The sequence below is a fragment of the Lepisma saccharinum genome, chromosome 8 (assembly GCF_977018435.1).
Source record: "Lepisma saccharinum chromosome 8, izLepSacc3.1, whole genome shotgun sequence".
In the NCBI taxonomy this organism is placed as follows: Eukaryota; Metazoa; Arthropoda; class Insecta; order Zygentoma; family Lepismatidae; genus Lepisma; species Lepisma saccharinum.
Genome location: NC_139236.1, coordinates 85,652,538 through 85,676,700, shown reverse-complemented (window position 1 = coordinate 85,676,700; position 24,163 = coordinate 85,652,538). Strand labels below are relative to the sequence as shown.

The window sequence follows — 24,163 nt, the reverse complement described above, 5'->3', positions numbered from 1 at the left end:
GTGAAAGAGCTTATTTTTATTCGGCGCGTCTGTCGCTTCTAATCACTTCCGTCCCGTCGCAATTAGCGTCAATTTATCTGTGCTTTCGGTAAACACACAAAATATAGGTTTCCTGTAATGCCATCGGCTCGCCCACCTAAGCCTATCGTCGTCTTAGACCACCTTGTCGAAATCATCGATCGCCTATCGCAAGTGCCTTACTTTTCTTGGATTACAAAGTGTCGACTGTCGATAACTGAACTAACTCTCTAGCCTTCTTAAACCCGAATGTTCATGGCTGAAGCTGTCGATGACTGAAATGTGATAATGTTAGTCCAGGACAAGTAGGCTTTGAGCCATAAGAGATTCGAGGAAGGACGAATACAGAAATGTTTTCGAAAGCAAGGTAGTTTGAGAACGATATCTAAATGAAACATACAAAAAATTGGTAAGTATTTCTGCATACATGTATCGGGGAGGCCCTCCACTGTTGATCAAATACAGGATCCTTTGATTACAAAACATGCCAGGTGGGTTTGTGAATCATTGTAGGTATCTGATCAACAACCATCCCTCATTGTTGATATTAACTTGGTGACATAAGTACGCTATGTATAACTAACAAAATAAAATAACTTGTCTAAGGTAGCAAACGAGCCTCTCTGATGGTGTAGTGGTAACGTGGTCACCTTTTAATCAAGATGTCCGAGATTAGATACCCGACAGAGGCACTTAAGAGGTTCGGATCCAAGTTCCAATTAGCCTTTCACTGCATAAAATGAACTTAAAAACAACTAAAACAAACAAACTCGAATGTAATAAAGATTTTCAATTGACAAAGAGGGAGATGAGTCTTGAAGAGTTAGAAACATAGTCCAGTACAGTCTTACCACACCGTAAGAAGTGCCTCACAAAAAGTTACTTAAAAATATCTACAGTTAGACCGTCCAATATGAGCCTTCATCGCCTCATTCCAAACAACAAATCAGAGGCAGGTGCTTAGATAATGACCGAATCATTAGTTGCTATTGGCTTCAAGAACATTAACAAATATGCATCAAATAACAATACATATTCAGATTTAGTCACAAACTTACCGTAGAAGAACTCCAGTGAACCACGATTTTGTTGTTTTTACGCTTGGAATGGTGTCATCTGTGCAACACGACCTGGCAACACTCCCAACCGTCCGTTCAAGGAAGATCCCAGCGTTGCAAGATCAACTGTACCGTGGCTGGTGTGCTATTCAGACAGACAGTTTGACAAAAGAAATACGCGTTGATTTTCTGCTCCGATAAATCTTCCTTCTGTCCTCGTGCACACCTTATCGCTGATTGCTCGACGTGTGATAATCGAAACAGGAAACAATAGTTAACAAGTGGAAAATGTATAATTTTTTTACTCATTGTTGTTGAATCGAAGCCAACGTATTAATTTCAACGTCCACTTTTACGGCTGTGCTAAGGCCAAACGAAGTTCGCCGTATCCGAATTCCAGTGTTGCCATTTATAGATAAACTCCTAGGAGTCAAAGAAAGTTAAAAAAATCCCTTCCTAACGAAAGAATTTTCCCTTGTGGAATAACTGTGAGCAAATTTCTTACAGTCAACCAAAACATGCTGCTTTAAATAAAGTTCCCTATTGCAAATAAGCATGATTTACGCAAGTATGACTTGCCAAACAATGCTGATTCGTGAGAGAAAATGTTACCTTAGACTTCAATTTGAAAACACATTTTTAGGAAAAAATTTCGGGAATTGTTATATTAGATAATAGATTGTAGAATCTTCAAATAATTTTCACCCTTCATAAAGCGAAATTAGAGCATCCATCCCATATAGATTGTTACTAATCATGTTGTTCTAGGTGAATTCGTTTCTAAACGATCATCACTCAGTATGTGATATAGAATTAAAGCACCTTAATCTAGCTTTTCCAATTCAACATGTTAAAAAGTTAGGGGACGTTCCTGTAGCTTTTTCCATCCTCAAAAACTGTCACGCCTGAATAGGTAGTAAGATAACTTTGCTCTACATTTTTTTAATCATCAAACAAATGTCACTCCTCAACAAGCAAAATTAGAGAACCTTTCTCTAGATCCTTCAGTCCCAAAACAAATGTCACTCCACAACAAGTAAAATTAGAGAACGTTGCTCTAGACATTTACAAAGTTGTACTTGAAAATGTTGCAAATCTTTCGTGTGCATGTTATGTGAACAACCAGGTTAAGCACCCCCTAGCTACATCAAAAAAGAAACAATATTTCCGCCAAATATGATTCAGAGTACCCTAATTGGAACAATACTATACACTAGTATCTTTTGTAGAAAATTTAAACACAAATTTACTGAAAGGTATATTTATTGGAAAGTCTCGATTAAAAAATCCCTCTTCAAATTAAAGATTCTCACGTGTTGCAACGCTGGTGACACACACATACAAAGTATTCATGGTCTTATTTCCTCACCATGAACGTGAACGAATTAGGGAAAACAACGTAAATCGGGGGAAAATTTAACGATCCTTCAGACGGAATGCAAAAGACCATGACAAGCAAGCATTGTAGAAGTAGGAGGTGTCTTGGATAAATGGGAGGAACGGCAGAGGTGTTGGAGCAATTCAATCGAAGTGTGGGCTCCGGTACAGAGCGAGTGTGTGTGTGCGTGGAATTTTTTGTTACAACATCAGGATACACTGAAGGAATACGTGTTGGTGAAAAAGACAGTGCATGTAATTCCGTTTGAATGGAAATGAAACTTGTGTTATGTGTGTCTATCGTAACGTGTAACCTGGTGAGTACATATGTCATCTCTCTTGTGTATGTCAAAATAATGTGGATATTTGTCAAAGTTTTCTTAAAGACTCCAATCTATGTCTTCAAGGTAAAGTAAAACTTTTGGTGTGTCTTGCACGGGAAACTTACTGTATTGCAAGAATGGTGTAATCTGAACCAAGCTTTTATCTCACGTCGTACAGCACAGATATATATATATATATATGTCCTTGTGTAACCAGCCTGGTTCGGCAAGGCATTTGAGGGAAATTGTTCAAGGTATGCCGGACCAATAACCGGTTTCTCTCTGTGTTTCTGAGTCACTAAATTCTGCTGATATTCTCAAATCACTCTGTATTGATTCATTGATTGAGTTGGTGCTTGAAGTCTACTTTATGCACAGTAAGGCTAATTGGGACTGGACCTGCAGTTTAAAGTGGGATCTGGACCACTACGTGCCACCAAAATCACTCTGTATTGTAGTGCATGGAGGGGTAACATAGTCTCTAGAATACATTATTCAAGATTTAGACATGAAATTCTGAGATATGTTTGGGTGTTGAGGAGCGGCGTGGTTCAAACAGGGTCAAGTAACTATGCCAACTACTGTATGAATTCTCCTACCTCCTAGGTACTTTAGAAGACTGTCCGATACATTTGAGGAGTATGAATCCAGGCATTTCATGACTGCAGACTTTATACCTACAATGAGTTCGTTGTAAGTATACTCTATGAGCAAATAGGCTAATCGAAAGTGGAGCTACAGTTCAAAGTGAGAGCCATGCGTACACAAAGAAAGTCTTCCCGAAATACGTCTTTACAATTGCATTAAAGTGTCACTGTACAATACGGGAAACTTTAACAACGTGAGAGGCAAACAACTTTTCTTAATAATGTCTTGCTTACAGAGGCCTAGCTTTGATTCTATGATGGCTCGAAAAATGTACCCTTTCACACTGTTGTATGCAACCACGTGGTACAAATGTTTTGATTGACAGTGAACTTATTGTCACTTAACATAGTAAAAGGGATACCTGACTCATCAGTTTCATGGAATTTAGGAAATATAATCGTGTAATTCCCGCCCCCTTCCCCGCATTGGTAAACGAAGTGTATTTTTAAACCCCGTCATCCGTCAACTATAACTCCACCTTTAACACAGTATTTTGTTTTATATTTCCCAGGCTAGACATGTAAAGTTACTCAATTCCAGTGAGAAGTAACATTTTCAATGTTTATATCAATTCAGTAGTTCTTGACACTAGTCAAATTATACCTCTTCTAATTTCTGTAAATTGCAAAATAATTTAAGGGTGATGTTTCAATTGAGTGAAAAGTATATGAATTAATTGTCTGGCCTACAAATACTTTCAAATTGAATAAGATACTTAATGAATATACGTTATGTCACGTTACGTTATACACGATATTTCATGAAAAATGTTAATTGAAACATATTTATACTTCTTTTTGTTAAGCAAGCCAAGCTAATTTTATGGAAACTGGCATTCAACATATGCAGAAAAACTATTTAAAAATTAATTCCCTCCGAAAATTCTTGTAGACTACGTTAAGTTGTTAACAAACATATTGCTACTTTCAAATGATGCTTTCAGCCATGGCAAAAGCAACTGTATTTCAGAACAATTTATTTGCACAGGAAAAATTGCTTAAAGGAGTAATTATTAAGCATCTGTATGCTCTGATTTTAATAGTTCATGAAGAAAATTGGCCTATGTTGAATGTCGTTTCACATAGAATTCAAACAATGACATTTATAAACATTGTGATATTCTTGCTCGAGATTCAAAATTTAAAAGCAAACAACTTATAACATATTATTTCTCCGTGTTTCTGTGACGCAAGATAGCAAAGTTTTTCAACCCGTAACAATTTTGATTCTTACAGTGTTATCTGTATGCAGTGCTGTGTCCGCATATTAGGTTACGTTGTTTTTTTTTTTAGTTGGTTCCCTATTCTGCCTGTATTCAATGTTTTAATTAGAATGTGTATGCTACGGGCGGGAGTTGTGAAAAAGAGAAGGCAAAGAGAAAAACAGACATAATAGGAGAGGGAGGTGCATACGGAGCAGAAGGAATGACAGAATGAAATATTTAGCAAAAAACAGGGAACAGAGAGGTACAGTAAAACCTCGTTAATCCGGACTAATGGGGCGATAAGTTGACCGGTTTAATGAAAGTCCGGATTAACTTAAATAACCTAAAATAACAGTAGAAAGTGCATTAAAACTCCGTGCATAGCATCAAAACACGTTTATTATGGTGTATTTAAAGGGCATAGGCCTAAATACACTATACAGTACAGTACAAAGTCTGCAGGAAACAGAATTTCATCAATGGTTGACTGCCTTTTCTTTGGGAAGTTCTCTTGTTGACTTCTAGCCACATTTAAAGCCTTGCATTCTGCTTTTTCATCTCCTTTTGCCTGTCCGGATTAAGCGAAGTCCGGCTTATCGGGATCCGGATTAACGAGGTTTTACTGTATAAGATGGGAGAGAGAGAGAGAGATACACAGAAGAAGAGAAAGATGGTAGAGTGAAATAAATAACAAAGCACAGGGAGAACAAAGATAGAGAGAGAGAGAAAGGTTACACCAACAGAGAATAATTATTAGCAAGCAAGACAAGAAAAGTACAAAGAAAAGACAAAAATACGGATTGTTATGAACTTTTAAAATGTTCACATTTTCAACCGTAATGTCACTATAGGCATCCCGCGCACTCTCCCAAGATTTTCAAACTCCATCTCAGAAAGTGAGTTACATTTCAAATTGTAGTCATAATTTGACCAATAAGTTAACGTTATTAACTCTGTTACTTAAGTAAATATCTATGACTGCGAAACTATTTTTCTAGAATTAATATGTAAACTCTCAGCATTTTGGAATTTAATTAACATGAAATCTGTTTTAGCATGTTAATAAAAATACTAAGTTCAATTTTTCTATTTCTTTTTAGCTCGTGTGCTTAGCAAGAGCAACTGACGATGAGGAAGAGGTCCTGATTAACTTCGGTTAGTACTCTGTTAACATTTAAAATTATTTTTAACTTTTAGAAGATTGTGACAATTCTCAGTTCTCACACAACTTCAAAAGTACAGCTTCAGCAAGGTAAGAATGCTCCTGTGGCGCTGCAGTCGAATTTTCAACCGTAAGAGAACAGAGCGAGCGTTGGTGATGAAATTAGCTGTTTGCATTGTTCCCGTGTTCCTGCGTTGCCAAATTGTGCACCACTGTCAAAAGGCAAGAGAGGAGAGAAGGGGAAGCAGAAAACAAATAATTGTGCACTTTAGTTCGCGAGGCATTCTTATCTTGGTTAAGCTGTAATGTGTATTGGTAAGTAAAAGTAGAATTGTCATACGAAGTGACTACAAAATAGGTGCGAATGAAAGATATGTTACTTGAATAAACTCTCAAGGTCCCAAACTGTACAGGGTGACTGACAGGTCACCGTGCCATGATTGTATATTACTACGATATGATGATAACAAAGAGAAGTAGGATATTTGACAACATTGTAGGACATTAGAATTGGCAACATCTTGAAAGTCATGCTTTGTGATTGACGTCCCATTTATATAAGTTTGATTTTCGTCAGTTTACATAGGAGTTGAACACTATTCACCACGTGAAAATATACGGGGTGATCTTACGTGACGTCATTTATTAGCATGTTATTTCCTCAATGGACCTTGACTCCTTCAGAAGTGTTTTGCAGCACGGTTGATGGGGCTTTGTCCTTACATTGATTTCAACCAGTATTTGTTCATCATCATCGCCGCAATTAGCCTACACAGGCAGAAAAAACTTCGTAAAATAAGAAACATACAAAATAATGAAAGATTCTTCAATAGGCTGGTCTATATAAAATACATGTAAAGTTTAACAGCATTTAATTATGCTATATTCACTGTATGAACATGAACCAAATGAAGACGCAAAATGATGAAATTTTGCGAGATTGACGGATTGATTTTTATTTTTCAACCTCGCTTTTCTCGCGAAGATGAGAATGAGTGATCATATGATGAAATTGATGTGTAAGGACTAACAAAGAACACCCATGCCGGGATTCGAACCTATGATCCCGGGATCGCATGTTCTACTAACCACTCCGCCACGAAAGTCGGCAAGAGAATTCTCACTAAATGAATACTAAATCCCTAAGAAAAAGATTACTACATTCATATTTCCATGACTTATTTTATAAACCTAGAATTAGTGATAACGCTGTCATCTTGTAATCAAAAGGTTCTACGTTTGATCCCCATATGTGAGCACGAATTGGACAACACACATAACGAATGATGCTAAAATTTGCCACCAAACACTGTATTAACCATTGTCCTTAAGATTCAGCAATTGCATAACATGAAAGAATTTCAAATATAGCAGATATTACTTCTCCGGCTGAGTACCCTTGGCTGTGTAATGGTCATTTTTGTCTGCAATTTAAAACGTAAAATGGCTTTCTTTTTTGTAAATCAAGTGCACAAATCATGTGCTCATGCCGAAAACGTACTATGCATATAAACATGTTTACAACATTTAGCTGTGTTCTGTGCTTAAAACAGTTTCTGTTTAGAAATCAGAAACTACACTTTGGAAATGTTGATTACGACATGACTATTCTGTGGTTACGGAATGCATGTTCAAGAAATACTGATTAGATACAGCATAAATACTTTGTGGTTAGTACACATGGTAAATTCTATCTATCATATGTTTAACTAATGCTGGTTACACACATGGCAGTTTCCTGGTTACGAATACACATGGTCAGTTTCTATATGTGTTTAAGAAATTATGGTTACAGCATGCCTGTTTATTTTAAATGGAACTTGTTAGATGGGGGAATGTTTGCTCGAGTCTTAGGATTTGCTGGGGTCAGGGGGCGGGTACCTCCTTGTCTTAACACCTGAGAGGATGTGTTTCGCATTAAATTTTGCCGCCTGGGGGATACCACCTCTTGAACTTCGAATGCTGGTTGCACATGTTAAAAAAATGTGGATTCCAGCATGGTTACACATGGTGAATTCTATTTGCTATATGTGTACATTGGCATTGCATATCCTTAACTAACTAAATTAATTGCTTCATAAGGTAAAACAAACAAAATGCGGTTCATCACAAGCAAAGCAATTAGTACGATTCGCATATGCGAAGTAGTCCATTTTATAAAGTGAATCTTGTCAACATTCTAAGGCCAAGGCTGGTTTTCTGCCAACAAAATGGTGTTTCCAAGCACGATTTGTAATTGTCGTTCTTAACGATGAATGTGCGTGGCAGATCAATTGTTTACGGCTTATGGCGTGTTATGAACTTGTTACAGATTTTATCGAGAAACAAAGGGGACAACAGTTCTGTCCTTCACACATATTATGGTTGAAAAACGAGACACATTTCTTAATAGCAAAGTTCTATCTGAGCAACAAAGAACTAACAGTTATGAGGTTCTGCGTTTGTGTTTGTGTTACCTGACGTCGCGTTTGTGCCACTTTTGACTAATTAAGACGAAGAGGAGACTGACGATTAGATGAAATTGATGAAAGGAAGCAGAGATCATCGATGCCCAAGCCGGGACTCGAACGTGGAACTTTGGTAGCGAAATAAAAAAGTCAACCACAGAGCCCGTGCGAGTTCTTGTACATTAAATACTATGATTAATACACAATAATTAGTATCACTAAGCACGTACATTTTTAAAACATCTAATTTTGTGGAAATATTTCTACTGCATACAACCAGTGATGCTTCCAAGATATAGTGTTTGAAGTAAAGGCAGCGCTTGAAGTGGAAATTGTTAGCTTGGCGGATGTTTGGCCGAACTTTGGGGCTAGCTGGGGGATTCTCCTCCAGTTTTTTTCGATGATGACCTAGTATCATGAGGGCAACTTCGGAGGTACATGAAACCAATAGCAGCAGACTGCTCTTGCCATAAAAATCGTAGTCATGGACACACTTCGTTGACCATCCATCAACCAATAAAAAGCCGCTTGGCAGGTGTTGGTCCCCAATTGGCTGTTTGCTTCATTAGGTTTATTTTTGTGTTTGTGAACAATATATTCAGTACCACCTTTATTATTATTTACAAATAATTTTAACAAATTCATCATAAATAGTACACTATTTGTATTGTTACTGCCAAGGCCTGATTAGAATTGTCTTCTATTACATAAATAAACTCTTAAGATAGCATGAGGGAGGATGGCTTGTAGTACAGTTGCGGGTAACCGCGAGTAGTTTTGGAGGCGATGTGTAACACTTTTCTCACCTCTTTTTTAGTTGAAAGTGTACCATTTAAAAAACACGGCTGGATTGGCACCAACCACGAATAAGTAGAGAATCTACCAGAAAGATACCAGATTTAGTTACAGAATATTAAATTGGCAACAGTGAGTTGCCCGAGGAAGATGTAAAGGCTAGATTAAAGTGAGTAACAGGCAAGGCTATTTGTGGGTGGTTAGACAACCAATTTATTCTCCCGGGGGGGGGAGGCAAGCAAATTCTCCAACACACTTATAGTGTCACTGCAGTGACGTGTACCAGACTTTATTGTTAATCAGTTCTGTATGATACCTCAAATGAAACTATACAGTATGTGTGAAATATATCACTTTAATCTTACATTCGTGTAACAGTTGGGTAACAGAGTTTATTGATGAATGGGGAAATGAGTAGCAATACCTAGTTTGGATAGCTGTGGTAAGTCATTGACGAATACGGACAACTGATTATGTTTTTTATATATTTTTAGGATCGGGTGGCAAAAGGAAGGCAGGAAAGGATGGAGACCAGGCAAGGCTGGAGGACACGTTAACCAAATGGAAGAAACCACAGAAAGACGATGATGTCTCGAAGATGATCAAGCAGATTAACGAGAAGATTCAGAGATCTGGTAAACATGGCAGCGTTGCTAAGTCTACGGCTGTTGCTAAGTCCAACGGTTCCAAGAATGGGAATGGAATCCCGGCTCCCTTAGAATCAACCAAATCACCACAGGCTTCAGCTGCACCTCCTATCAAAATAGCCGCAAAGGGAGCTGCGCCAGGAAAAGTGCCTACCACGAAGCACAAGTCGGGAAGCACAAGTAAAGCCTCGCTCCAGAAACCAGCATCAGCTACCGGAAATTCTAAGCAAAAAACAAAGACCGACAAACAAAGGAAACCAACAGGATCTCCTAGTGCAGCAGCTTCTGGAAAGAACACTGCAGCAACAAAGCCACAAAAAGCATCAGATACCATCAAACCTCGCACTCATCCCACCATAAAACCATCTGGTACAACAAAGGGTAAAAGCACCGCAACTGGAACCACTGCAAAACCATCTGCTACCAAAGGTGGCATTCTTACCAAACACAGCCCCTTCCAGAACAATGCTAAGGGAAATCTTCCGAAGGCCGACAAAGGCAAACCAGTTCCTGCTTTAGTAAACAAAGGAAATATCGCCATAACGACTGTTCGCCCAAAGGTTCCAAGCAAAGCTCCGTCTTCTGGAAGTCAAAATTCCAAAAGCAGGAGTAACATATCAGTTCCCAACAATGCTGGTTCTCCTAAAGGTAAAGGTGTGCCAGGCCCTCCTCGTAGAGTACCTTCAATGCCAAAACTAAATATTAACGAGAAAGTAACTCAAGTAAAATATCCAGTCCTGAGCGTTCAAAGGAATTCTGCTGTTGGCTCCAGCATTCTTCCACAGTCTGCACCTGGAGCGGCAGTTAAGAACCAAAATAAAGATTCAGTGCCAAAATCGAAAGTGTCCACAAATAAGCCTAGTGGGGAGGTTTCTGCAGTTCCAGCAGGTAAAACAATTCCCAAACCGAACTCATCGTCTCCTGAGAAAGGTCCACTGCAAAAGACGGTTGGTAAAGCACCAGCAGGTAAGCCAACAGTGGCGAAATCCACCCCTAAGAAAAACCACCGGCCTCATCCCAAAGTTCCTTCGCCAAAGAGAGATAATAAATCGACAGGACAAAATTTAAATAAGGCCCAGTCTCAAAGTGGGCGTCCCACAACTTCTGGGTCCCAGAAAACAGCACCATCATTGGTAAAACGAAAACCAAACCAACCATATGTTCCCACAGTAATTGTTCCTAATGGCAAAGGACAAGCAGGAAAACCTAAAGAATTCCCGAAATTTATTCCCAAGCCAACATTTTCCTATCCTACAAAGGCGCCTTTATCTAAGAACCAATCAACAGTTGGGAAACCTTCAATTGTAAAACCAACTCCTAAGCCAAACATCTCGTCTAATCCTACTAAGTCTCCTTTAAATAAGAACCAATCAGCAGTTGGGAAACCTTCAATTGTAAAACCTACTCCTAAGCCAAATCTCCAGTCCGTTCCTCCCAAGGATACTCTAACCAACAACCAATCAGCAGTTGGGAAACCTTTAATTGTAAAACCTACTCCTAAGCCAAACCTCCAGTCCGTTCCTCCCAAGGATACTCTAACCAAGAACCAATCAGCAGTTGGGAAACCTTTACTTGTAAAACCTACTCCTAAGCCAAACGTCCAGTCCGTTCCTCCCAAGGATACTCTAACCAAGAACCAATCAGCAGTTGGGAAACCTTTAATTGCAAAACCTACTCCTAAGCCAAACATCCAGTCCGTTCCTCCGAAGGATACTCTAACCAAGAACCAATCAGCAGTTGGGAAACCTCTGAATATAAAACCTACTCCTAAGCCAAACCTTCAGTCCGTTCCTCCCAAGGATACTCTAACCAAGAACCAATCAGCAGTTGGGAAACCTTTAATTGTAAAACCTACTGCTAAGCCATACTTTCAGTCCGTTCCTACCAAGAATCCTCTAACCAAGAACCAATCAGCAGTTGGAAAACCTTTAATTCTAAAACCTACTCCTAAGCCAATCCTTCAGTCCACTCATCCCAAGAATCCTCTAACCAAGAACCAATCAGCAGTTGGGAAACCTTTAATTGTAAAACCTACTGCTAAGCCATACTTTCAGTCCGTTCCTCCCAAGAATCCTCTAACCAAGAACCAATCAGCAGTTGGGAAACCTCTAAATATAAAACCTACTCCTAAGCCAAACCTCCAGTCCGTTCCTCCCAAGGATACTCTAACCAAGAACCAATCAGCAGTTGGGAAACCTTTAATTGTAAAACCTACTCCTAAGCCATACTTTCAGTCCGTTCCTCCCAAGAATCCTCTAACCAAGAACCAATCAGCAGTTGGGAAACCTTTAATTCTAAAACCTACTCCTAAGCCAAACCTTCAGTCCTTTCCTCCGAAAGATACTCTAACCAAGAACCAATCAGCAGTTGGGAAACCTTTAATTGTAAAACCTACTGCTAAGCCATATTTTCAGTCCGTTCCTCCCAAGAATCCTGTAACCAAGAACCAATCAGTAGTTGGGAAACCTCTAAATAAAAAACCTACTCCTAAGCCAAACCTCCAGTCCGTTCCTCCCAAGGATCCTCTAAACAAAAACCAATCAGCAGTTGGGAAACCTTTAATTGTAAAACAAACTCCTAAGCCAATTCTTCACTCCGTTCATCCCAAGAATCCTCTAACCAAGAACCAATCAGCAGTTGGGAAACCTTTAATTGTAAAACCTACTCCTAAGCCAAACCTTCAGTCTGTTCCTCCCAAGGATCCTATAACCAAGTTCCAAGCAGCAGTTGGAAAACCTCTAATTGTAAAACCTACTCCTAAGCCAAACCTTCAGTCCGTTCCTCCCAAGGATACTCCAACAAAGAACCAAGCATCAGTTGGGAAACCTTTAATTGTAAAACCTACTCCTAAGCCAAACCTCAAGTCTGTTCCTCCCAAGGCTCATCTATACAAGAACTATTCATCAGTTGGGAAACCTTTAATTGTAAAACCTACTCCTAAGCCAATCCTTCAGTCCACTCATCCCAAGAATCCTCTAACCAAGAACCAATCAGCAGTTGGGAAACCTTTAATTGTAAAACCTAATCCTAAGCCAAACCTTCAGTCCGTTCCTCCCAAGGATCCTATAACCAAGTTCCAAGCAGCAGTTGGAAAACCTCTAATTGTAAAACCTACTCCTAAGCCAACCCTTCAGTCCGTTCCTCCCAAGGATCCTCTAACAAAGAACCAAGCAGCAGTTGGGAGACCTTTAATTGTAAAACCTACTCCTAAGCCAAACCTTCAGTCTGTTCCTCCCAAGGATCCTATAACCAAGTTCCAAGCAGCAGTTGGAAAACCTCTAATTGTAAAACCTACTCCTAAGCCAAACCTTCAGTCAGTTCCTCCGAAGGATTCACTAACCAAGAACCAAGCAGCAGTTGGGAAACCTTTAATTGTAAAACCTACTCCTAAGCCAAACCTGCAGTCGGTTCCTCCCAAGGATACTCTAACCAAGTTCCAAGCATCAGTTGGGAAACCTTTAATTGTAAAACAAACTCCTAAGCCAAACATCCTGTCTATTCCTACTAAGTCTCCTTTAAATAAGAGCCAATCAGCAGTTGGGAAACCTTTAATTGTAAAAGGTACTTCTAAGCCAAACTTTCAGCCCGTTTCTCCCAAGGATCCTATAACTAAGTTCCAAGCAGCAGTTGGGAAACCTCTAATTGTAAAACCTACTCCTAAGCCAAACCTCAAGTCTGTTCCTCCCAAGGCTCATCTATACAAGAACTATTCATCAGTTGGAAAACCACCAAGCCTCCAGTCTGTTCCTCCGAAGGCTCATCTATACAAGAACTATTCATCAGTTGGAAAACCACCAAGCCTCCAGTCTGTTCCTCCGAAGGCTCATCTATACAAGAACTATTCATCAGTTGGAAAACCACCAAGCCTCCAGGCTGTTCCTCCGAAGGCTCATCTATACAAGAACTATTCATCAGTTGGGAAACCTTTAATTGTAAAACCTACTCCTAAGCCAAACCTTCAGTCCGTTCCTCCGAATAATCCTATAACCAAGTTCCAAGCAGCAGTTGGGAAACCTCTAATTGTAAAACCTACTCCTAAGCCAAACCTCAAGTCTGTTCCTCCCAAGGCTCATCTATACAAGAACTATTCATCAGTTGGAAAACCACCAAGCCTCCAGACTGTTCCTCCGAAGGCTCATCTATACAAGAACTATTCATCAGTTGGAAAACCACCAAGCCTCCAGTCTGTTCCTCCGAAGGATCCCTCATCTAAGAACCAAGCAGCAGTTGGAAAACCTTTATTGGTTAAAGTTACTCCTAAGCCAAACCTCCAGTCTGTTCCTCCCAAGGCTCCTCTATCCAAGAACCAAGCAGCAGTTGGAAAACCTTTATTGGTTAAAGTTACTCCTAAGCCAAATCTTCAGTCTGTTCCTCCCAAGGCTCCTCTATCCAAGAACCAAGCAGCAGTTGGAAAACCTTTATTGGTTAAAGTTACTCCTAACCCAAATCTTCAGTCTGTTCCTCCCAAGGCTCCTCTATCCAAGAAACAAGCAGTAGTTGGAAAACCTGTATTGGTTAAAGTTACTCCTAAGCCAAATCTTGAGCCTGTTCCTCTCAAGGCTCCTCTATCCAAAAACCAAGCAGCAGTTGGAAAACCTTTATTGGTTAAAGTTACTCCTAAGCCAAACCTCCAGTCTGTTCCTCCCAAGGCTCCTCTATCCAAGAACCAAGCAGCAGTTGGAAAACCTTTATTGGTTAAAGTTACTCCTAAGCCAAACGTCCAGTCCGTTCCTCCCAAGGCTCCTCTATCCAAGAACCAAGCAGCAGTTGGAAAACCTTTATTGGTTAAAGTTACTCCTAAGCCAAACCTCCAGTCTGTTCCTCCCAAGGATCCTCTATCCAAGAACCAACCAGCAGTTGGGAAACCTTTAATGGTAAAACCTACTCTCAAGCCAATTCAACCTTCTGTTCCAAAGCCGCCTCTACCTAACAGCCAAGCAGCAGCAGGTAAACCTGCTTTAATAAGACCAGCAATTTCAAAGTCTCCAGTAAGTAACGACAAAGCAGTAGTTGGGAAACCTCAAATGGTAAAACCTGCTCCTAACCCAAATCTCTCTTCTGTTTCTAAGCCAATTGTACCTAACAGGCAAGCAGCAGCTGGGAAACCTGCTTTGGTAAAACCTGCTCCTAAACCAAACCTTCCGTCTGTTACAAAGGCACCTGTACCTGCCAAACCAAACGTTGCCCCTGCTACAAAAATCTTGAATCCCATGAAGTCTGTACATCCTACAGTAGCAAAGCCGAGTGCCGGGTCACTTCCCAGTTCAAACAAAAACTACAGCAAGCCTGCGAATTCGTACGACAACCTCGGCAAAGCCATAAGGGAGGAGGTGAACAAGACTATTGAAGAGATGAAGAAGAGTATCGCCGACAAAAATCAGAAGCTGTACACACCTCTTAATTTTAATAATATGAACAAAGGAGGAGCTAAGAACACTCCCAAAGCCCCGCTATTTCCACTAAAAGGGTCGAGCCTTCGAACACCGCAGCAAGTAAGACGGTCTCCCGTGGGTAATTCCAACGGCGTTCCAAACGAAGAGGAGCATTTCAACGACCAAGGGATGATTGGTGATGGTAAATCCAAGCGCGCCCGTTATCCACAGATGTCAGAGAAGAATCTAGGGGAGCTTGACATGGATCTGGATAATGAGAGAAGAAATGCAGATCAAGAATTCCAAGATGAAATGTACCGCGTAAGCAAATCTCACGGGATGCATTACATACATAGAGCTGATGTTGACTACGACGATCGTGACTGGTGGCACATGAATCCCATGCACAACGCCTACGACCATCGTTTCAACAATCACATAAAATATATAACGAGAAAGAGAAAGCCTGTGAAAGAATAATGCCAAATATGCCCCTAAGTTTTTCCAATAATTTTAGTTGCAAAGTTATGCAAAAATGTTCATACACAGAATGAACAAATGCTATGTACCAAAATATTAGAGAAACAGCATATGTCATAGTTATACCATGTATATTTAAAGTTCTGTATAGCAGTATAATAAAACTTTTATGTATTAAATTTGATTATATTCATATGTATCCACCTTACTTGAAACATGAAAAAGTAGTAACACTAGTAGTGAATTTACTGCATAATATTTAGGGGTTTGACATCCTCAATATCCTGGTCCCAGGTTTTATCCTTGGTGGAGGTACATTACCCAGTGGCTGGGATTCCACTTTAAACTGAACATCTGGTCGCAAGTAGCCTATCTGAAGATAAATTCCTAAACATCGAGACATTTTTTTATCACTGTAGTATAATTTACAAACAGGAATTTTTAGGAGTCGACAGTATGATTCCAAGGAATTTCTGGGGAACTCAAATTAGATACCCTTACCTCATTACTCTATTGAGAATCACAATCTAACGGCTATATTGTCCATGCTATGCTGATATCAGGTCGCTTAAAGAGACGATTCTGAAATGGAATTAACGTTCATTGAACCAATCAATGGTCAGCATGTTGCAACGCTGCATGGCTTCTTCATTTTAAGTAAGTATAGACCAGTCCTTAAAATGAAATGAACACTAATTTATGATTCACACCACTGAAAAACTTCTTGAAGGTTTCTAATTCAAAATTCTGCACAGCATAAACACAACTTTCGACAAACAGTATCAGAAGATGGTAACGAAATATCGTGTGCCAGACTGAGCACAAAACATGAATAAAATTAGGAACCAAGTTAGTTTTGGAAAAGTTTTCACGTTTTACACAGTTCATGACACTTGCATTCAAACTCTTGATGTATATCCGTTGCACCTACTTGAAACCCAAACGTTCAATAAAGTAATCCTCAAAATTGTGGACACGTCTATTTGATTTCTTAACTTGGATTCTTCGACAACGCATTTTACACCTTCAGGATAATCGTGACGATGATGGTGAAATCAGAAACATCCATGTTCTGGCTGGGACTCAGAACATATAATCTTTGGATTGATAACAATCGTAATTCAATTTGTACTAACTAATCCATCGATTTTATTAATCATTTCAAAAAGTCGATTTCGAATTTCCGTCAACAGAAAAACTCATATTCAGTTTTGAGCTTTTACTGCTTGAACTTCAACGTGAAATACATTTCTGTTACTCCCTTACGGAAAAATATACACTGCAAACTTCGCACACGAAATTACTTACGCTATTAAGCATCATGGGGTTTGTTCAGGAAACACTCTTAGCCTGTTGACAGATAAGGTGCACTGAAAAGGGAAAATTTGTTTTGCGGGCCTTCAGTGGAAATAATTCATTATTACAAACAATGAATCCTGCAAACGTATTCTGAAAATAATACACATCACGCACAAATTTCCAAGTGAATCCATTGGATATCCATCATGTCGATAACAGCTCCATGGATATTATGGAAGTCCACTAGATGTCTAGCAAGTATACATAAAACTTTGACCATGTTGTAAATGTTACAACACATCAGTATTACAGTCGTAATGGATGTATACGGAATCGTCATACGTACTAGCAATACTACGATCAAACTAAGTTACTTTTCTGCTTATCTCCGTTCATATAGTGTTGGATACCTACCACAGCTGACGTATCATGAAAGCAGTGAGTTTCTGTGCAGGCCTTGTATATAAGAAGGTCTCGCACGTGCCTTGGATACAGACGTCATGTTAAAACTGGAAGAGAAAATAAATCAAAGGGAAAAGTGTACTTACCCACCATCGGGTAGGAAACGGCCATGCATATCGTCGGCAGGACACCCGAGGAAGGCGTACATCAAGTGACCAAAGACGTCAAAGAACTCTGTGAACACGTTCCATCCTGCGAGCAACCTCGCTCGGGGTTTGAACTTCGTTATCACAATTCCAGAAGATAGCACACCCAATGCCGAGCAAATCAGACCAACAGTGCCTGGAATAAGAAAACTAGCTTTAGGGACAGTTGAGTGGCTGATAAGCCGGTATTGGCCAGTTTCTCCCAACAAAGAAAACTCCCTGTGATATCCTCTGATATCAAATATAACACAGGCTACTAAAATCACCATTCCCTTGCACGATTCTGTCAAGTAGCTCTTAAAAGTAAAAATGTTTTCCAGGTAGATGTAATGAATCGGGAACCACGTTTGAAAAGTGTCGCCTCGTTGGCAAAGGGCATTGTATGGAATAATTACAACCTCGTCATCGCAGGTTTTGGAATTTGAGTTCCATGGTGTTTCTCTGTGTGTCCACCACCTTCTCTTTTCCGATTTTTACACTTAACACTTTTAATAAAAATGAAAATGAACTACATTGCTCCCTCTAGGGTCTTGTTCTCAATGTTTCTGTATTATTTTTGTTCACAAAATAATAAATGTAACTTACTTAGGAGGCAAAATTCAAGTCGTGGGTCTATCAGGCACCCTCGTGGGATATATGTTCCGACAAGACTCGTGCCAGTGGAAGTGTCCAATAGGTTCATAATGACGTTAATTTTTGTAATTAACATAATACTATGTGACTGCATCTATATAAACAAAGAAAACATTGTTTCGAAGTTAATATGATTTTAAGGTGTGGTGAATGATAAAATTTGTGCGTGACATTCGTGCAATAATTGCATCTTGCTTTCTTTATTTCTGATGGTAACTTTTGTAATTATTACATAACTCCACATACATACAAAGGAAGCAGTGATTCAGCAACAAAATTGTTTCTTGAAATTTAGAGTGACAAAAAAATCTTTGGGCTTCTGAGCCTCCTTCCGCCCTCAGGTAAATTAGTTTCTTGTATAGCACGGGCAAGCTAGGATTAATAATTTTTCATTTTCATCGTTGCTATTAGCCTAACAAGACATAAAAGCGAAAAATGATAAAAATATAAGTATCTTCTCGTACAATTTAAAGAAAAAACACAAATTTCTGAAATAGTTTTTGGAATGAATCAATCTGAGCAAAACAATCAGCAAAGATCAAGAAATAGAAACCAGTGACAATGCCAAAAGGTTGGGGGGAGGGGGAAGGGATGAGGTTCTAATCATCTGTCAGTCCTGCCTCTCCTAAGAGACTTTCAGGTTGGTAAGAAAATTATGGCACAAAGCACAGAACATGGAAATATGCATACCACTTGAAATACAAAATTAATTCAATTTACCTGTTATCAAGTTGGCGGAAGATGCCGACTGTCGAAATTGTGTCTCCATGTATTTTGGCATGAAGTACCAGTATCCAATAACGCCAAAACAAAAGCACACAGTGCTGAGGGAATTGTAGATTAGAATTTTATTGTTAAAAAGCCGGTTCATTGTTACTTTGAAATCTGTAATAGAAAATAGAAAACATATATAGACATAATATATATATGTGTATAAACTTTGTTACAATCGTTGTAAACTTTCTAAGGGGTACAAACTTTCCTTTATTGGCAGAAGAGAGATGTAAAATAAAACAAATCAAAGCGAAGTAAAATAAAACAAATCAATAAAGCAACAATATACTCGTTCGCTAAACATATGTATTTGTCCCGCCTTTCCAAACGTGTTCGCTGACACCACGCTCGCTAAACTCACGCAATCAAACAAGAACTATTATGTTCTTCCTTCCGGGTATCGAACCTACACTCCTTCATTAGATATCGAAGACAGTACCACATATTTTGTGGATAACACACATAATATCCTCCCACATGATTTCTTCCTATTTTATATTGTGTGTGTCAATTTCATCTGTTAGCGTCTCTATTCATCTTTCTATTGCTCCTTGTTAATCTGTGAGATACCAAATGAACTTGTTCCCTTTTAGGAGTCTTGAAACTTTATACCGTGACACCATAGAAACAGTAACAAACTGTATCAGCCTACATGGCTTAATAATGTTCAGAAAAGCATATATATACGAAAACGGCACCCATTCGGAGTTATTGAAGTAGGAAAAAGTGTGAAAATTATGTTTACAAGGAAATATTGGCACAGCGGCCAAACATATGACCGCGGCGAAGGGCGTTCCACAAAGAAATGCTCTATTCAAAAAAGGACATGGCAGATGTGTGAAGTTGATGCGAAAGGGATTCCCCAAAGGAAGCGAATGGGTCTGTTGAAGTCATGGGGGTAGGGAAGGGTTTAGCGAGATGTGTTATCCACGGGAAGTGATATGTGGAGACTGACTACTAAGAAGAAAGCAAATATCCGTAGTGGACATCACCATTACGTAGAAAAACAAAGATGGTGGTGGTGCTGCGCTAGGTTGCATATGTGTCGACATGTTCACTTTGTGCAGAGTGGAGGTGCCGAGGGAACCACATCACAGACGATGTTCAAACTGTCTGCCATTAACTTCCACGCAGAGATGATAACGCCGAATCAACGATTGTCTAGTGCGAGCAAACAACCCCGCGGTGTCTGCTTTCGTCCCCTATCTCACGTCTCTCTTGCAATTGTTGATATTGCATGACACACGAAACACACCGTGGTGATGTGGTTAGCACAGCTCGCTACGGCGCCAGGTGTCTCGGGTTTAAATCCTGACCTCGACATTGGTGTCATTTGTTATTTCATCATATCATCCTCATCTTTGCGATTATCCAAAGGTGGCAGAAAAGTGAATTAAAATAAACCAAATCAATCAATCGATTATGGAGATATTTTAGAATGAGTAATCTTGAATTTCAGTCTGCCCATTATTTGTCTTGGTCAGTGAATGCTTCTTACAACATCGCAAGTATCATTAATGTTTTGGATTTTGCTCAGGCAAGACTCCCAAGTTGTTGTTTTCAAGTCGTCTCTCTTAACGAGGAATGCTAGTGGCAACCCTGCCACGCGCCCCTGGTAGATATGTCACAGCAAGCGTTTGCTGTGTTGGGTTGCATACGTACAGGATAGATTTTAAGCGCTTATAGCGCAGAAACTAAGCGCTTTCGAGGTAAACTTTATAAAGAAAAGTTACTTGTTTTTATGATATCTACCAGCACCCAAGCGTTGTTGAAAGAGTTTTGCGACACCCTGTATATATATATATTCTAGACTTTTACGTGTCTATATAAGTGCGTAAATATTTCCAAAGACCATAAGTTACAGTTCAAAACATACCTTTCATTGAGAGTTTTTCATCGCTCCTTATCTCATAGCCATCCAGCAATCTTTGCTTAGCAGTACGAGGTAATGTCCTCGGAAAGAGAGAGAAAGCGAGAGATAGTATGATCATCACCACACCGAGCACCGCCCAACCTACAAAGAATATAAAATATACATATTTACTACAAGTCTACTCAAAAGTAAGACATGGCAATTAACACTTACTTTATCGTTGTATTGCTAGCAAGGAGTACTCTACCAGCTTTCATTGCCAGCAAGATACACTATACAAGCTCACATTGCCAGCAAAACACACACTACGAGCTCAAATTGCCAAAAAGGCACACACTACCACCTACCATTGACAACAAGATGCACACTACCAGTTCACATTACCAGAAAGACAACTCACATTGTAAACAAGTTACATCATACTACCAGCTCTTATTACCAGAAACGCACACACTACCAGATCACATTACCAGAAACACACACACTACCAGCTCACATTACCAGAAACACACACACCACATCAGCTCACGTTACCAGATATACACACACTACCAGCTCACATTACCAGAAACACGCACACACTACCAGCTTACATTGCAAAGTTACACAATACCAGCTTACATTGCAAAGTTACACAATACCAGCTCATATTACCAGGAACACAAGCACTACCAACTCACATTGCCGGAAATACACACACTACCAACTCACATTGCCAGAAAGACACATTTTAAAAGCTCAATTTGACAGCAAGACACACACTACCAGCTCACATTGCCAGTAACACACACACTACCAAATCACATTCCCAGCAAGATACACACTACCAGCTCACATTGCCAGTAACATCCCTTCCAGAGATGCCGAGGAGGAAAGACCACGGAAACTTGCATACGCCGTGGTAGGCAGGGGAATGCACGATGTCGAACGCCCCAGTCATGGACCAGGGGAAACGACAGAAGAGACCCCGTAAAGAACGACTTCACAACGCCTCAGAGGGAGATGCAGCCACCAGTAGCGAGCTCGATAGCGACCACCAGAACGTGTCGCAGCCCAGCGGCCCGCTAAGCAGTACGACTAGAGGTAACGAGCCAGTTACCTCCCCGCCCCAGAAGACACGCAAGCCACCTTGCATAACCATTTTCAATACGACAAGCGCGGAGATATCTAACATGCTCCGTACGCTCACTGCCAACCGGAGCTTCTACCGATATACTCGAGGGAGTTGTAGAGTCACCCCCTGCGACCAGGCGGACTTCACTGCAATCTGTGACTTCCTCCGTGCCAAAGGAATTGGATTCGCTTATGGGACCTCAGCAGCGGAGAAACTTAAAGTCGTCCTAAGGGACCTCCCGATCGACCTCTGCCTCACGAAGACTCAAAAGTATTTGACGCAAACACTTGGAATCCCTGTCCATAGTGTGAGCAGACTAAACACAAGAGATCGGAACCGGCAGAATCCTGCCACCGAGAGTTCGAGTCATAGCACGACTAGGCGACTTCTACCTTTAGTACTGGTCGTCTTGCCTAATGTTCCGCAATCTCGAAAGATTTTTAAAATCATCAGCATCGGCCCATATTTGACCAGAGTGGAAAAATACCGCTCGACCCAGATTCTACAATGCCACGCGTGCCAGCGGGTCGGGCACGGGCAGAGGCACTGCTTCACGACACCCCGCTGCGTCAAGTGTGCGGGGCCGCATAAGTTTGCTGATTGTCCAGAAAAGGAAATGGAATTCTCACCCAAATGTGCCAACTGTAGCATGCCACACTATGCCAGCTATAGGGGTTGTCCCCTATTCAAACGGATCAAGGAAGAGGCACGGACCCAATCTCACCGCCAGCGACCAGTTTCTACGAGGCCCATTCGACAAGACGTTCCTGTGACGACGCCCGCCCGGGAATATCGTCCACGCTCCACTGCACGACCGGCCAATCAGAAGCCGCCACTAAGCAGGAAGGACGTACGTCATCCAGCACCACGACCGCCAACAAGCAACACAGCACCTTCGACATCAGACCAGGCATCACTGCTGGAACTACTAAGTCAGCTAGCGCAGCCCGACGTCCTTACAGGCCTTATTCAGCTTCTAAAGGGACTACAAGAAATCCGGCACGCCCCGGATCGTTCGACGCGCCGGCGAGTGATTACCCACCTCGTCGACAATTTGGTACCCTAGGGTACCGTGTGTTGTCCTGTTTTGTCTTGCTTTAATGTTCTTTTTGTATTCTGCCATGTACAGACCCATCGAATTGGCCATGCGACAGTTGCGGGTTGGTTCGGTGGGCTGTGATATTCATTGTAAACAACCCGGTTCCTTAGCCTTCACAACTCCGCTTTTTATACGGGGAGAAGGGGGAATCGTGTTTGTATCTATCATGTATTTGTAGCCTAATTGAGATTCCAGCTAAAAATAAAGATTGATGCTGTGGCGAAAAAGCCATGACAACGTAAAAAAAAAAAAAAAAAAAAAATTGCCAGTAAGACCAAAGTACCAGCTCATATTGCCAGCAAAACACACACTACCAGCTCAAATTGTCAGCAAGGCATAGTCTACCAGCTCAAAGTGTCAGCAAGGCATAGTCTAGCAGCTCAAATTGTCAGCAAGGCATAGTCCACCAGCTCAAATTGTCAGCAAGGCATAGTCTACCAGCTCACGTTGTCAAGAAGACACACTCTACAAGCTCACATTACTTGCAAGACAAACCAACAAGATGTGCTCTACTATCTCATATTGCCAACAAGACATATGCTGTACCAGCTCATATTGGCAACAAGACGTACTACTCTACCAACTCACATTACCAACAAGATATTATTATTATTATTTATTATTTCCATAGGGTTACAATTAAGCCATACAACATTTCATTTTGAACAAAATTAATACAAATAATGATTTGATGCCCTATATAGTAAAGAAATATGCAAAAGCTACATCTAAGGAAAATGTGATGAATTTACATTAGTATATATAGTGTTCTATAGTAGCAATGAAAGTACTCTCTCTACCAGCTTACATTTCCAGTAAGCAGTTCTGTACCAATTGTCATTGCCAGCAATGAGTATTTTAGGATTTTGGTCCCTTCATGGATATTCTATGGATATTCCCTGGACTGACATATAGATATCAAAAGGATATAGTATATATGTCTACTGAATATTCCTGGAGATCTGTTGAATATCCAGAACATCGACCACACCTACTAAACATTCAATAGATGTCCTCTGGACATTTGTGCAATGTACAGGCCCCGTCTTGCTCTACTGCTTACTGGTCTTGTTGTGCAGTGTGCAGGTGGGAAGTTCGCACAGTATGAGATGTTCACTGACTTCCACAAGTTCATGCGTGTTGCTGAAGTTTTGGTACAAGACCTTAGGCCAGGGGTTTATCCAGGATTTTTCCCTTGGGGGGGTGCTGAAAAATTTTGGGGGGGTGTAAGT

At 40.3% G+C, this 24,163-nt stretch overlaps 3 protein-coding genes across 3 annotated transcripts in view; 1 reads left to right on the top strand and 2 right to left on the bottom strand.

Annotated features, from left to right (window-relative positions):
• LOC145991880 (solute carrier organic anion transporter family member 74D-like) overlaps window positions 1–24,163 on the bottom strand; it is a 262,979-nt gene that overhangs the window by 112,793 nt on the left and 126,023 nt on the right. The window lies entirely within an intron of this gene.
• Window positions 1–24,163, bottom strand: part of LOC145991239 (solute carrier organic anion transporter family member 74D-like) — a 190,146-nt gene that overhangs the window by 110,451 nt on the left and 55,532 nt on the right. The window contains exons 6-8 of the mRNA XM_083127202.1: window positions 20,722–20,859; window positions 18,792–18,956; window positions 17,379–17,574 (exon numbers count right to left, since the gene is read on the bottom strand). Coding sequence (XP_082983328.1) covers window positions 17,379–17,574; window positions 18,792–18,956; window positions 20,722–20,859 — 499 coding nt within the window. The remainder of the gene's footprint in view (window positions 1–17,378; window positions 17,575–18,791; window positions 18,957–20,721; window positions 20,860–24,163) is intronic.
• On the top strand, window positions 2,557–15,710 carry LOC145991238 (uncharacterized). Its single transcript, XM_083127201.1, has 3 exons — window positions 2,557–2,770; window positions 5,729–5,783; window positions 9,527–15,710. The coding sequence occupies exons 1-3, from the start codon at window positions 2,723–2,725 to the stop codon at window positions 15,529–15,531; spliced, it is 6,108 nt and encodes a 2,035-aa protein (XP_082983327.1). The 5' UTR covers window positions 2,557–2,722; the 3' UTR covers window positions 15,532–15,710.

Excerpts from the sequence above, each read along its gene's own strand:
- LOC145991238 (XM_083127201.1), top strand. The coding sequence starts at position 2,723 with ATGGAAATGAAACTTGTGTTATGTGTGTCTATCGTAACGTGTAACCTG. Across the intron at positions 2,771-5,728 it reads CTATCGTAACGTGTAACCTG|CTCGTGTGCTTAGCAAGAGC; the intron begins GTGAGTACATAT and ends ATTTCTTTTTAG. Across the intron at positions 5,784-9,526 it reads AGAGGTCCTGATTAACTTCG|GATCGGGTGGCAAAAGGAAG; the intron begins GTTAGTACTCTG and ends ATATATTTTTAG.